The sequence below is a fragment of the Chiloscyllium punctatum genome, chromosome 48 (assembly GCF_047496795.1).
Source record: "Chiloscyllium punctatum isolate Juve2018m chromosome 48, sChiPun1.3, whole genome shotgun sequence".
Taxonomy (NCBI): Eukaryota; Metazoa; Chordata; class Chondrichthyes; order Orectolobiformes; family Hemiscylliidae; genus Chiloscyllium; species Chiloscyllium punctatum.
This window is the reverse complement of record NC_092786.1, coordinates 36,437,513-36,453,399: the sequence shown is the minus strand read 5'-3', so window position 1 is coordinate 36,453,399 and position 15,887 is coordinate 36,437,513. Positions and strand designations below refer to the sequence as shown.

At 42.6% G+C, this 15,887-nt stretch overlaps 1 protein-coding gene across 1 annotated transcript in view; it reads right to left on the bottom strand.

The window, feature by feature from the left end:
* LOC140468888 (protein unc-13 homolog C-like) overlaps positions 1-15,887 on the bottom strand; it is a 587,121-nt gene that overhangs the window by 451,942 nt on the left and 119,292 nt on the right. The window contains exons 9-10 of the mRNA XM_072564959.1: positions 13,040-13,162; positions 5,022-5,324 (exon numbers count right to left, since the gene is read on the bottom strand). Of these exons, the coding sequence (XP_072421060.1) occupies positions 5,022-5,324; positions 13,040-13,162 (426 nt within the window). The remainder of the gene's footprint in view (positions 1-5,021; positions 5,325-13,039; positions 13,163-15,887) is intronic.

The following is a 15,887-nucleotide window of genomic DNA, read 5'->3' as shown; positions in this document are numbered from 1 at the left end:
AATTGGCCATGCTAAATTACCCATAGTGTTCGGCATATTAGTCAGAAGGAATTGGGTCTGGGTGGGTTACTCTTCGGAGGGTTTGGTGTGGACTTGTTGGGCTGAAAGGCCTGTTTCCACACTGTAGGGAATCTAATCTAATCTAATCTTTGGACCAAAGGAGGAAAGAGCAGTACCCAGAAGAGACCTATGCAAACATAGAGTGAATGTGCAAACTCCATGCAGAAGTTACCAGAGGGTGGAATCAAACCACTGAGTCACTGGTGTTTACAAAATTCTTTTTTTCAAAAGTACAAATGAATTTAAACTTCATGTGGTCTTCAAGACTTCCATTGGAACATGAAAAATAAGCAATAGTCCTCTCTGATCCACAAGTCTACTCTGCCATTCAACTTGATCACTGTTGGACCTCTTTACCACCCTCTGAGGAAAGAGTTTCATCATCTCAGTCCTAAATGATCTACCCTGGGGGATATACCCCAAGCATACACAGTATCAGAATTACTTTGTCCAATTCATTTGAAAATAAGCCAAAAGACAAAATTAGGAAGCTTTCTGGGAGTGAAAGTGTTGCATCAGATCTGTTCAGAATTTCCCTTAAAGTTCAGGGTGGAATTCTGAGCTGTCTAAAATAATAAGTATGGAAACATGTCTCACAGCAGGATCATATGGATGAGGAGCAGAAGTAGGCCATATTGATCTTCAAGACCCCTCAGCCATTATTGGTGGCCTGCTTATATCCTGAATTCCACATTCACATCTAATTCTAGATTCTTTCTATGCCCAGTGAATCAACCTACTGCCGCCTTAAAAATATTCAATAAAAATTACCAGTGTTGGATAACAGAGATGATTGGCATTAAAGCTGTACTCTTTCCGTCCCATGAGAACCTATGTCAAGAAGTGTGGTGCTGGAAAAACACAGCAGGTCAGGCAGCATCCGAAGAGCAGAAGAATCAACGTTTCGGGCATAAGGCCTTCATCTGCAGTCCTCACTTTCTCCTCCCTGAGATCCTACCCAACATCATGCATTTTATTTACCTACATGATGATCGGGGACTTCTTCGGACACTCCCCACCTCCCCAAACCCATCAGCAAACCAGTGACAATAGCTCAGTTAGTTTGAAATAGTCTTTTTTCAATCCTGAATGATCAAGGGGAAGACAGTGACATACTAGGAGTAACCTAGAGGTCTAGGTTGTCTCTCTGAGCCATCGGAGCCACTTTTGGAATTCAAATGTAATTATTCTAAAAACGCAGACGCGAAAGCTATAGTCTCAGTAACAGCAACCATGAAACAATCATAAAAATCCATCTGGTTCACTCATGCCCCTTAGGGAAGTTGTTCCTTATCTAGTCTGGCCTACCTGTGACTCCAGACCCTCCAGGCTAACTGTTAATGCCCTCTCAAATGCCCTTCCATGTCATTTCCAGGGCAATTAAGGACTAGCAGCAGTTACTGGCCTTGCCATCAATGATCACATAAGTTAAAGCCGCGCATAAACACCTGTATTCCTTTTATATCACAATTTCCTTTTGATTTAATGAGATGTTGTTGGACAGGTAGAGAAGTGGAATCATAAATTGTAGAGTTAATAAAGTCATCAGTGAGGGCTTCAGCAGGACATGAACTGAGGCACCGACAAAGTCACATGGTGCAAGGTAGGTGGAAGTAGGCAATCTTGGTGGAAGATTGGAAATTTGGTCAGTAGTTTATCACAGGGTCAAACGCAACCCCACAGCTGTGATTGTAACAGGTCTAACTCAGCTTCAGTCTGTTGTGGCATTGAAAGGGAATGATGTTATGGGGACATAGCGAGGGATTAAATGAATTTCAATTACCTTTAGTTATAGTTTTCTAAGCACTTATTATGATAGCATGTGGTTATAACAGGCTGTCGGAATTACAGAAGTAGTTGTATTTTAAGCTTTCCAATTTAGATTATATTTACATGGGCAGGGGAGTCAACAGCTCAGTTAAAGCAGCAGCAGCACAGACACAGCACTTCTCTCTTGATTCAGTGGGTAAAATTTCAGTAAAGACATCATTAGATTCCATAAATATGACACTCATCTCTTTCTGAGTGCAACCTCTTACTGCTTCCACAGTCTCCAGTTGGTCACACTGTTAATCCAACCTCCCACTGCATCTGAACAGCAATTTCTTCCAGCTAAATATTGTGAAGACTGAAATCACTCTCTTTGGTCTCCATGTGCTAACATCATTCCCTTTCAATGCCACAACAGACTGAAGCTGAACCAGACCTAATACAGTCACAGCCATGGGGTTGTGTGTGACCCTGTGATAAACTATTGACCACATTTCCAATCGTTCACCAAGACTGCCTCCTTCCACCTCCACAGAATCATCTGGCTTTGCCCCTGCTTCAGTCCATGACTTGCTGAAGACCTCATTCATGCCTTTCTTAACCCTCGACTTGATTATGCCATTTCTCTACCTGTCCAACAACATCTCAATTTTAAAATCTTCATCCTTGTTTCCTGTACAGCCTCAAAGCACCTCATTGCTTTAACCTCTCCCAGGTTTAGGAACCTTTTAAGTTGCCTCTCTCCACCAATTCTAACCTCATGTGCTGCCTTCATTTTAATTACTGTACAAGTGCCAATGGTGGAACCAGTTGCCTTGGCCCAAAGTTCTGGAAGTCGACCTATCCAAACCTCTGTACACCTCTCTCCACTTTCAATACGTTCATTAACATCTCTTCTGCATGGCAGTGTCTAAACCACTGTTTATACATAAAGCTCTATCTGGTGAAGTGCCTTGGGGACATTTTTTTATTCACTTGTGGGACATGGATATCACTGGCATTTTATTGTCCATCCCTAGTTGCCCTTGAGAAGGTGGTGGTGAGCTGCCTCCTCGGACCTCTGTATGTCCACGTACTGTAGGTTAACTCATGATGCCCTTAGGGAGGGAACTCCAATGTTACCCCACGATAAATACTGTACAAACGTAGGGCGTTTTGCTGTTGTAAGAGGCATTTTTATGGCTCTAAGGTCTGCACACTAGTGTAGCTGGAGCCTCAGTCTCTGCTTGGTGCTCATTTTGTTGAACTTGGGGTCAATAGGAATGATTAAAATTAACACCATGATTACTGAATTGGGGCAAAAAGCAAATCAGCTCTATCTGCCCCTGCTCACTAACCAATGATACCAAAATGAACAACGTTTGGTTTCAGGTTAGGTGCAGATGTGATGTCCCGTTAGTCAAACAGCCTCTCAGCCCTCACCATCTGGGCAATCTATGAAGAATGATTAGTCGATTGGAGAACTGAAGAGTTGCCTAAACCATATAATAGTCTAGATTAGAGTGGTGCTGGAAAAGCACAGCAGGTCAGGTAGCATCCGAGGAGCAGGAAAACCGATGTTTCGGGCAAAGGGCTTTTCCAGCACCACTCTAATCTAGACTCTGATCTCCAGCATGTGCAGTCTTCACATTTGCCTAAACCATACAATAGAATTTGGTTTCTTTACACAACCTCTGCAGAAAACACCAAGCTTGTTAGAGGGTTACTTTCTCCTTTGCTGAAAATGTGTTGCTGGAAAAGCGCAGCAGGTCAGGCAGCATCCAAGGAGCAGAAGAATCGACATTTCGGGCATAAGCCCTTCTTCAGGAATGAGGAAGATGTGCCAAGCAGGCTAAGATAAAAGATGGGGAGGAGGTACTTGAGGGAGGGGCGTTGGTAATGCGATAGGTGGAAGGAGGTTAAGGTGAGGGTGATAGGCCGGAGTGGGGGTGGGGGCGGAGAGGTCGGGAAGAAGATTGCAGGTTAGGAAGGTGGTGCTGAGTTCGAGGGTTAGAACTGAGACAAGGTGGGAGGTGGGGAAATGAGAAAACTGGAGAAATCTGAGTTCATCCCTTGTGGTTGGAGGGTTCCTAGGCAAAAGATGAGGCACTCTTCCTCCAGCCGTCGTATTGCTATGGTCTGGCGATGGAGGAGTCCAAGGACCTGCATGTCCTTGGTGGAGTGGGAAGGGGAGTTGAAGTGTTGAGCCACGGGGTGGTTGGGTTGGTTGGTCTGGGTGTCCTAGAGGTGTTCTCTGAAACGTTCCACAAGTAGGCGGCCTATCTCCCCAATATAGAGGATGCAGCGGATGCAGTAAATGATGTGTGTGGAGCTGCAGGTGAAGTTGTGGCGGATATGGAAGGATCCCTTGGGGCCTTGGCGGGAAGTGAGGGGGGAGGTGTGGGCACAAGTTTTGCATTCCTTGCGGTTGCAGGGGAAGGTGCTGGGAGTGGAGGTTGGGTTGGTGGGGGGGGTGTGGATCTGATGAGAGAGTCACGGAGGGAGTGATCTTTTCGGAACACTGATAGGGGAGGGGAGGGAAATATATCCCTGGTGGTGGGGTCCGTTTGGCGGAAATGACGACGGATGATACGATGTATATGGAGGTTGGTGGGGTGGTAGACGAGGACCGGTGGGATTCTGTCCTGGTGGCGATTGGAGGGGCGGGGTTCAAGGGTGGAGGAACGGGAAGTGGAGGAGATGCAGTGGAGAGCACGTCTGGGGGGGAATTGCAGTCTTTGAAGAAGGAGGCCATCTGGGTTGTACGGTATTGGAATTGGTCCTCCTGGGAGCAGATGTGGTGGAGACGAAGAAATTGGGAATATGGGATGGCGTTTTTACAGGGGGCAGGGTGGGAGGAGGTGTAGTCTAGGTAGCTGTGGGAGTCGGTCGGTTTATAGTAAATGTGGGTTACTTTCTCCTTGTTCATTTTAAAAATAGAAATGTGGGCTCTGCCATTAAAAGAAAAAATGGAAAGCAAGACTTTGCCACATTAAATTATCTTTGGATTCCTCATGAGAATTATGGGTGGTTAAACAAAAATTAATTTTGGCACCATAACATGAAGTTAAAGTGATTGGTCGTTTTTGCAAAAATGTCAGAAATAACAATCGGTGGGAGAAAAACAATATAGCGCAAAAAGCGGGATTTATGGAGTTAAAGCAAATTTGATTCCTTAGTTTCACAATAAAAATGGCTCTGAGTATACATACATGTTGTCTTCTCTTTCAGGTGTATGGCTACAGGATCCATCAGGGTCCTCCTCCACTTTCAGACTGTCCTGGGATGCGCAGCTGCAGTTAGAATTGCATTGACTGCAGCACGTGCTATTCTCTTGGTCACTGGGCTGCCCTTGTGAATTCTGCTGGTAGCTGTACACAGTAGAGCGGGACTCACAATCACTCCCCACAGTAGAGTCATGTACAGCATCACTCTCACTTCCTTCAGAGTAACTTGGCAGGGAATTGCCATGACTGGGGGTTGTGGACAGGTGCTGTCTGCTTTCCAGTGAGCCACTGCAGAAATCACAAATAAACCTTCCGCATCACATTTGGCACAAAGTATTTGGAAAATAATTTGCCTTCCTACGAACAAACTTTTATTTTCATGCAAAGGCGCAGTTGAACAACTAGACAAAATAACACATCAATTCCCATAAGAGATTAAGATCACAACAGTCTTTGTCACTTTAAATTCAGTGCGGAGAAGATAATGAAGGCCAGATTAGACAGGCAAATTAAATATTTAAATACCAATCAATTTCCTGAAAAGTTGAGAACTGTTTCATTTTTGACGAGCAGTTTGATAATATACTCCAGTATATTCAGTAAGATGTGTATTATAAACTAGATGGTACACCTTCTAATTAGTGCAATCTTATGACGCCATGTTTAATGATGCTGCTCACAAAAGCTTTGTTACTGAGAGGTTGACAAACAAATAGTGGGGGTTGTGATAAGTCACATGGTGTAACAAGTCAACAATTAAGTATTTAATTATAAAACTCTATTATAAAATTTTATTTGACACACCAGGTCAAAAACTCATTGTATTGCTGTTTTCCTTTCAACCATCACATGAAATGAGAAAACTCGATGTATAGTTCAACATTTGACTCTCCTTTGGGTATAGTCTTTGCAACAGAAAACGACAACAGCAACCCTAATCAGTTTATCAATAAACTACTACAAGATTCAGGCCGGGTAAAATAGCCTTAATCCTTACTCTTCTGAGCCATAACTTATCTCAAACCATCCTTGCCTCCAATAGTCTTGCTTTCACGAATCTTTCCCTTGAATAGCCAACCACCATCCAGCAATGCAGTCTTGCCTCTCTTTCAAGAGTTTTGTTTACAAGAACAACTAGCATCTAACTTGCCACCAAAGCTAAAGAGAGATGTAAAGAATAATTTACACAAGTTGCAACAAAGAGTTTTGCTATAGATTTGGAGATTTGATTTGTGGAAGGTCAGAAGAAAGCAAATGATGCATGTTTTGGCTCCAACAAAATGGACTTGCATGCAATATTTGCAGGGATAAGATTGGTCTGGGAAATGGGGTATCATCATTTAAAGTCATGTGATGAAGTGAAAAGACTTTAAGTGAAGCTTTGATTCTCATAGGACCCAACATTAGGCCTGGAGTTAGGTTCTGTAAGGCTTTCTTTAGCAGAGAGAAAAGAAACTAAAACATTATACCTGTACTCTGAAAGTTGAACTACTATACCATCTATACTGCAAATGGCTAATTCCTTCACTGGTTAAATTAAATAACTTAATTTTTAAATCTGTTCAGTTTAAAAATATAATCTTCAATTTACTGCAGCTCCTGTAGTGGACAGTCAGAGAGGAGTTAGGGGACTTGGTCCTCACAGTCTGTACCAGCAGGCCTTTCTCACTGGGCTCTGGGCCTCCTGCTGGGGCTGTTATTGCATTCTGGATGCTGACTGACGCTCGGTCGCACCTTGTCTGATTGCCATCTCCAGGGTCCACTCAAGGCGCTGCTGGGCACAGGGCCTTCCTAACCTTCCCCCACCCCACCCCCCTCTCCTAGCTGGCCAGCAATAGCCCAGCTGGCTGGCGTTTCCTCCTCTCTCCTCCAGAGACTATGGGATCCCTGGGCTGGATGGTGGGCAGCAGAGGGTGGGGAATGGAGGTCAGTAACTCCCCGGTGTTGTTCTGCCTGCTGGGAACTGCAATGGGGACCCACAACCTTCTGGTCACCATCACCTGGGGAGGACTGCCAACCTCAGCCAGGCCCAGTGCCATACAGCCATACATTACAGCAGCAGGATTAGGCCATTCAGCCCATCGAGTCTGCTCTGCTGTTCGGTCACGGCCAACATGCCCTAGAATGAATGGACTTCCTGATGAGAAGAGGCTAGACAGAATAGGCCTGTATCCTCTCGAGCTTAGCTGAGTCAGAGGTGACTTAATCAAAACATACAAATTCTCCTTCAACTCCTGTCTTTTTCTTCAAGTCATAGGTGTGGCTATGGGCACCAGCATGGGCCCCAGTTATTTTTGGGAGACAATCTAAGACTAGGGGTCATTGCTTAAAGGTAAGAGGTCACCCATTTAAGACAGAGGTGTGGAAAACATTTGTTTTTCTCTCAGAGGGTTGAGAGCTCTGAAATTTCCTTCCTCAAAAGGCAGCGGGCACATAAGCTTTAAATATTTTTAAGACAGAGGTCGACATTTTCTCAAAAGGTGGAAGTTTATCGGGGGTATGCAGGAATGTGAAGTTGAAGTTAAAATCAAATTAGCCGTCATCTTATTGAACGGTGTAGCAGGTTCAACGGGGTAAGTGGCCTGTTTTGAGCCCTGTTTGTATGTGAATAGGCCAAGGGAGGGGGATGGTGCTGCCAAACTTGGTAGAGGTCAGCGTGGAAGGGGTAGCTCCATCCTCCTGTCTGAGAGGGTGTGTGTGTGCACGCGTGTGAGTTGGGGTGGGGGTGGGGGGGGGGGGGGGGGGGGGGGGGTTGAGTGCTATCAGGCTGTAGGGTGGGGAATACAGTACCACATGGAGAGTGGCCTCAACTGAGAGAGGGGCACTTTGTGACAAAATGGCAGCAGGTACTTCAGGAAACAACCTTGACACAAACCTTGTGACACTCCATAAGATTTCCAAATTAGTTAAGGCAAAGTAAAACAACACTAAAAAAGGCAACCATGAGAATGCAGACTCCCTGTACTGCAAGATGCAGGTGGCAAGATGGAACCACAAAGTAGTGCCATTGCCATAACAACATAGTAGAGCAAAAAGATCCCACTTGTAGATTTGCTCGAAGCGCTGAAATGCTCCTGGAATGACCAATCTTGCATAAATAGTGAAAGCTTGTAGATGTTTCTAGGAAACGCTATCAGCATTTTTAAAACACAAAAATACAGTGCTGCTGCCAGGGCTCCCAGGCTACAAGTCGTGGAATGCTCTGAGTGCTCATTATATTCAGAAAGGAAAGATCTGTTCTTTTCACTCGAAATGAAGGCACTGGTGTCTCTCTGTGACTGATGGGGACTGTGGGCAATCGATAACCAATGCATTTACAAACGAAATGATCAGCAAAGTTCAACCCAATAAATAAAGCTCCAACCAAAAACAGTCACATTGCCAAAAGTGCACAACCAAATTCCAATTGTGCCATTACTATAATAAAATATTTAGGTACACATCACAGGAACAGAATCAGATAGAACACATTGTGAGTTTGGGGTGGGGAGGGTGGGGATGGTCAGAGAATGGCAGAAAGCTTGGTCAGAGTTTGGCTGTAAGAGTATGCTTAAAGACTGGGTGTTTTGTAGAGCATCGGGGAGTCAGAGTAGAAATGGCTGAAGACATAGCTGGTAAAAACAATGACTGCAGATGCTGGAAAGCAAATACTGGATTAGTGGTGCTGGAAGAGCACAGCAGTTCAGGCAGCATCCAACGAGCAGCGAAATCGACGTTTCGGGCAAAAGCCCTTCAGCAGGAAGACATAGCTGTCAATAATCACAGAATCCCTATTGTATTGAAGCAAGCTATTGGGGTTCATACCAATCTTTCACTCAGCATCCCACCCAAACTCTGCCCCTCCCAACTTACCCTATCCTTATATCCCGGTGTTCCCCATGGCTAATCCACGTACCTGCACATCCTTGGACACTATGGCAATTTAGCATGGCCAATCCACCTAACCAGCTTGTCTTTGGATTGTGGGAGGGAACCGGAGCACCCAGAGAAAACCCACGCAGACACGGGGGAGAACGTGCAAATTCCACACTGACAGTCGCTAGAGAGTGGGATCAAACCTGGGTCCCTGGTGCTGTGAGGCAGCAGTGCTAACTGCTGAACCACTGCACCTCTTTATGATGGAGCAAAGGGTTGGCAGGATGATCAAGCATCCATAGTTCAAGGAATGCAACGTTCGGAGTGTGGGAGGATTGATGAAGGTGAGAGAGATTGGGGATGGTGAGGCCATGGAGGGGTTCTAAGCTGACAAAGATGGGTATTTTGTATGTGTGGTGGTAAACCAGCTAGCCCAGGAATGATGAGAGAGCAGCAGCTGCTGCCGGTTTGGGCATGGACAGCAGTTGTTAGACTCGTCCAATGTTATAAAGAGTGGAAGACCTGCGATAAGAGAATTGTGAATGTCCAGTTTGAATGTAGCTGGAGCACAATTGTCAAAAATCCAGGCAAGTAACAAGAATCAAGGGAGGGGTTGAAAATTAGTGATGACTTACATGTCTCAGATTCTAATTATAAGCTAACTCTCTGAGCAATCCTAAACATACCATATACCTTCCTCATTCCCTATTTATGCTCTTTTCTGCTCTATATTCCATCTTTAATCAATGTTCCTCTGAATTTCTTTCTTCAGTTCTTTGAAGTCTCAAATAAATGTCACCCTCCTCCCTTCTTCAAAGATGCATTGAAAGTAATTGTTACCACATTACCTCTGGTTCCATATTTTTAACAAAACTGAAAGAACTCTGGATGCTGGAAATCAGAAACAAAAACAGAAATTTCTGGACAAGCTCAGCAGGTCTGGCAGCATCTGTGGAAAGACTGGTTCTGAGGAAGGGTCACTGGACTCGAAACGTTAACTCTGACTTCTGTGCGGTTTTGTGGAGAGAAATCAGAGTTAACATTTCAGGTCCAGTGACCCTTCCTCGGAACCAATCTCTCTACCGATGCTGCCAGACCTGCTGAGCTTTTCAGCAATTTCTGGTTTTGCTACCTCCTATTTCATGTTGTTCTTTCTCAGCGTCTTAGAACGATCAAATTTTTTATTTATTCAATTGCCGTCCAAGGATCTTGGATTTCATGAAAAGAAAATCCAGGTTCAGTATCACAATAATTGCTTCTCTAAGTTATGTAATTTGTTTTAATTTATTATCCACTACTGAGATTCAATCAAGGTTTCCTACAGGTTACACTTATGAAAACTGCTATAAAGAGAAAACGAGGCAACATGAAAGAATCAGTCATTTTTGCACAAGTTGAAGAGTCAGTTGCAAACTGCAAGGTAAATAAATTAATACCAAACTGCATGATATTTCTTAACTTATTTATGACAGAGGATTAACATCCCAGGATGAGCAAAAAACACACACACACACAGACCAATACTCTTCTCAATCAACTACTTTAAAAACTGAAAAATTAAGATGGGATTTGTGTTTTAAAAAGATTTTAAAACATGAGAAATGCCAGAATTACCTACATTTAAAAGCCAAACACAAAACACTGTGTTTTTTAAACTGTTGCAGATTTTTGATACAAACAAAACCACCTTGGGAATGGTTGCTCAATAACTAACAGATTGTGGCAGTGAATGGAGTAAGACACAGTTCTGTGGGAAGTGTATCCTACTTGGATGGTTATAAGGAATCAGCAGGACCATCACTATGCTATAACTGCGTGCTACATTACAAGGTTGGCTTCCAAAAACTGCAATAGACGAGGCTCTACCCTCCAAAAGAAAACTGGAAAATAAAGTTCCTTGATTCAATGTCCACTGTGGGTACCTTTGCCATGCCATTGTTTTGGGGAAAACATTAATTGGAGAGTAACTAAATCTACACTTTTACGTAATATTTGTAATAATTAACATTGTTATATTAGTGCATTAATATTAAACTGTAAATTGGTTATTTGATGCGTTATTCATTTTTCTTTGAAAGAACAGAATCTTGTGTTCAGGATTTTTGAACAGCTCCTTCCAAACTTTTTTCCCCCCGACAACCAAGGACAAGGTCAGCAAATGTATAGAAACACCAGAGGTCCCTTCTAACCCACACACCATGCTGAGGAGGAACTACATTGCCTTTCCTTCATTGTAGCTGAATCAAAATCCTGGAATTCCCTCCCAACAACTTGGTGTCTGTGCACTATAAGGGCTGCAGAGGATCAATAAACTTATTCAGTCAAATTAAACTTGTGCAACTTGTTGCCAAGCGAGTGCCTTTAGCTGGAAGAAGAAATTCAGAAATACCACAAAATTTTCTAAAAAAAAACTTTTCTGGCCCAAAAGGAACTATTTTACATTAATTATAAATTGTAAAACATGTGAAGATGTACAGGCCATTTGTTAAAGTTCAGAGAGTCATAAAAATGTACAGCACAGAAACAGATCTTTCGGTCCAATTCGCCCATGCCAACCAAATATCCTAAATTAATCCAGTCCCATTTGCCAGCATTTGGCCCACATCTCTCTAACCCCTCTATTCATGTACTATCCAGATGCCTTTGAAGTGTTGTAATTGTACCAACCTCCATCACTTCCTCTGGCAGTTTATTCCATACACGCACTAACCTCTGAGTGAGAAAGTTACCCCTCAGGTCACTTTTACATCTTTTGCTTTTCACCTTAAACCGATGACCTCTGGTTTTGGACTCCCTTAGCCTGGGAAAAAGACCTTGACTATTTACTCTATCCATGCCCCTCATGATTTTATAAACCTAGATATGGCCAGCCTTCAGCTTCCAACATTCCAAGGAATCTTCTGTGATTTTTCACGTTGAATTAAAAAATGTCCAGAATTTGGATATTTTAAATACACACATAAAATAGTCATAATATTTTCCATCTGAAATGTTTGTAATTCTACTGCTATTGTCACTCAGGTAATTTTCTGACTAGAAACAGCAGGTGGAGATTATTTCAATTTCTCCTCCATCTTGCATGCCACAACCTATGTTATAGACTTCACCCCTTTCTGTTCTCACCAAAATCCCTGGGGATATTATTAACTTAGTGTGAAGATTCCTGCTCTGGACTAATGATTATTTATATCTGTTAAAAAGCCATTCACTAGACACTGACATTATTCTTATTGTACATAAAGCTCAGACAATAGTGATCTCCTATTCTACTGCTGAAAGGTATATCTGTATTTGGAATTAATATGGAAGTGAGATCACATGATAATGTTAGTGCTCATTGTGGGGAACATGCTCAATGTAACAGGAAGGTCAGACAGCATTTTGACTAACAAGTACTCTTAAGTAAATTCTCTGATCCTGAAGGACTGATGTAATATTTGGGGAATGTCATAATTCTCCATTCCCTGGTTAAAATTACCTCTGAAATAATATAAATACTACTTATAAGTTGATATTTCAATTTCTTTCTTAATCCACATGCATGTCTCATTTATTATTTTGCTTTCTGGAAAATCATAAAATGATAATGTCTGTCTGTTACTCCTGGTCTGAGAGAATTCTTGAATGGGATTGGTTGTTCAGTCTTTGTAATTCCTTTATCCTTTTATGGGATATGGTCACAGCTGGCAAGGAAAGGATATTCTGCCCATCCCTTGGACAGAGTGGCTGGTTAGGTCAATATTATGTCTGTGGGTCTGGAGTCACATGTAGGCCAGACCAGCTGAGAATGGCAGGTTTCTAAAGGACGTTACTGAACCAAATGGGTTATCATTTACAAGTGATCAGAGTTCCATGGTCACCGTCATGGATTAGCTTTATATGAATTGAATTTAAATTCCACCAATGCCTCCACAGCACTGTTGGACTCTACATTACCAGCCTAGCAACATGACCCATACGCCAGTTCCCCCACTGCTTGTGAAAGGCTCTTGGAGCAAAGGGATCTCCGAGAGCTGGTATCAGAATGAAATTAAACATACTGCTTCATTATGAACCACAAAATTCATACCATTTCATGCACCTATTGCATTGCAGTATAGAACAGAACAATAATGCTTTGAAGATATGTAAAGATTGAGCTAACTCACCCATTAGTTAACTCTAGTGAAGGCTTGCTTTCCAGTGAATGTTGTCGACTTGATAATCGGCTGCAACTTGAGAATGATTCTCCCTCACTTCTGCTATCAAATGAGTCTTTCCCATCATGCTTTCTGTGAATAAAAACACTTGTTTCAAACAGGACACAGTTATAAGATAATAATAGTGATAGCAAAGCCAAATATATCAAAATACCAGATGTAATCATCCACTAAACTACACCTGATTAACAGACGGAGGACTGCAGGGAATTGTCAATAATTATAGTCCTTTGTTTAAAACAAGTTCGGTTTAACAGCCCTCAGCAAAAGAGGAATGCAATTAAGGGTCTGGTTGATTTAAACAATGAACATTCTGCTAATAAATTATGACAAAAATCCAGAATCAAGCATATCCTCAGTCCATTGCCAGTCATTCATCAACCATCACTTGTTAACTTTCTCTGCAATGCTACTTTCCCTCTGATAAAAGTCAATAGCGCCATGTTTTGTCAGATTTGGCTTATTTCTCCCGAATGCTAAATCATATTCATTACGCTTCAGGGTGAACTCAAAAAGCCCCTCCGATTCTTTACTATCCTCTTTCAGTCATCAGTGACTATGGATTGAAGAAATGTCAATGTTTTGTTATTGGTGATGATTTATTATGAAACATTCTTTTTTTTTTGGACACTTCCTGCCCTGGAGTATAAAGGGCAGCCAATAACCATTTTAATGGAAACAATGTGACCTTTCTCTTCCAATCGAGTTAAGTTTTTTACATCCACAGTACATAACTGTCATCACTTTAGCTGTCAAATTATAATCATTACAATGAACAAAGCAGAAATTTACAGTTTAATATTATTTTCCATGCTTATCAAAATATAAACATTCTCTTCAATATCTGCATAAAAATTAACAGATAAGTTTCAAGCAACCAAAAAACACGAAAAGACCTTATTTTATTTTTGGTCACCCAATCACATTTCATTTCTTTCTGTACACAGAAAAACTGTGGATGTTGTAATTCAACAATAAAAACAGAAGTTGCTGGAAAAGCTCAGCAGGTCTGGCAGCATCTGTGAAGGGAAATCAGAGTTAATGTTTCGGGTCGAGCGACCCTTCCTCAGAATTCAGTTCTGAGGAAGGGCCACTCAACCTGAAACATTAACTCTGATTTCCCTTCAGAGATGTTGCCAGACCTGCTGAGCTTTTCCAGCAATGTCTGATTCTACTTCCTTTCTTTCTAGGCTGTATCCAGTAATTCAACATTCCCCCATCACTTAATACATCTTACCAATTTTATTCTGCAGATTCGGAACAGAACAGGATTCAATTGAAGATTTACGATAGTATTTCATGGAGAGGGGTCTGTTGGTGAACATGCAGCAAGAGCATGGCATTGTAGGAGCAAATTACTGCAGATGCTGGAATCTGTACAAATGCTGGAACTCAGTGTGTGTCAGGCAGCATCCATGGAGAAAGAGCAAGCTAATGTTTTGAGCTCGATGTCACTTCATCGGAGCGGATTGTGTGTTTTTTTTTAAATAACCCGTTTTACAGAAGACCAGATGAATTAAGTTTGGAGGATATGGCGGGCTATTCAGGGCACGTGGAGGGGCAGAGGATGGACTATCTGGAGTGGGTGTGGCATGTAGGATGAGAGATAAATATTTCACAACACCAACAGGGTGAAGTCCCAGAGAACGGAGATGGGCTTTTTAACCAGCTCACACTCGGCAGGCCTTGTAGCTGTCTCCATTCTGTGTCCAGGCCTGGCAAGACAAGCTCCATCCCATCCTCATCACCCCCACCCACTCCTCTCAGATTGAGGATCCAGCTATTCAAGGCATTTTTCCTGACCCTATCTACCTGTCAGAATTGGGTACTGCAGATGCTGGACATTAGAGTGGTGCTGGAAAAGCACAGCAGGTCAGGCAGCATCTGAGGAGCAGGAAACATCGATATTTCAGGCAAAAGCCCTTCATCACACCTGAAGCTACATCCTGAACCTCTAATCCTATCTAACTGTACTGACTGAGCCTGAATACCCAGACCTGAATGTCAGCTTGATATTGCTTAGAAAATTATTACAAAAGATTTCTTGGCAGTCAGGAAATTATCCAATTGGGGAACAATTCTATTCATTTTCTAATTGGCCATGCAAGGAACACACCAGGAGGACACTGTGCCAACTGACCAATGACATGGTTGGATCTGATGAATAGGTTCAAACAGATTTAATTCATAGTGGATCCCTAATCCACCAACCACAAGATCAGAATAGGAGGCCACTGAACTACTGCAGGTAAGAATAGGAAAGATTCCAGCAATAAATTGTGAGTCCTGGGTGTTATTAAAAAGTATGGATTTCCTTCCCTAAAAGGCATTTAGATTCTGATAGGTTCTTACATGGTCTCAATTAGGTTAATCTTGATTTTATTGAATTCTAATTTCCTGACCTGCTTTAGTGGGATTGCCCCCCAGTATATTAGGCCAGGGTCCCAGACTACTTGTCCCTTGACATGACCATGATGTCACCTCCTTCCCCCAACAGTAACAAGATCTTGGGTCAGGAAAATTCAGGCTTATGCCTGAAATGGCGATTCTCCTGCTCCTGGGATGTTGCCCGAGCGGCTGTGTTTTACCAGCACCACACTCTTGACTCTGATCTCCAGCATCTGCAGTCCTCACTTACTCCTAGTAACAAGATCTTACCTACTTATGCTTTTTCTTGCATTCTCTGCCTCTGAGCAAGATAAACAAGGTAAATCAGCACAGCTATAATAAAAACAGAAAATGTTGGAAATACTCAGCAGTGGTCGGCACGGTGGCACAGTGGTTAGCACTGCTGCCT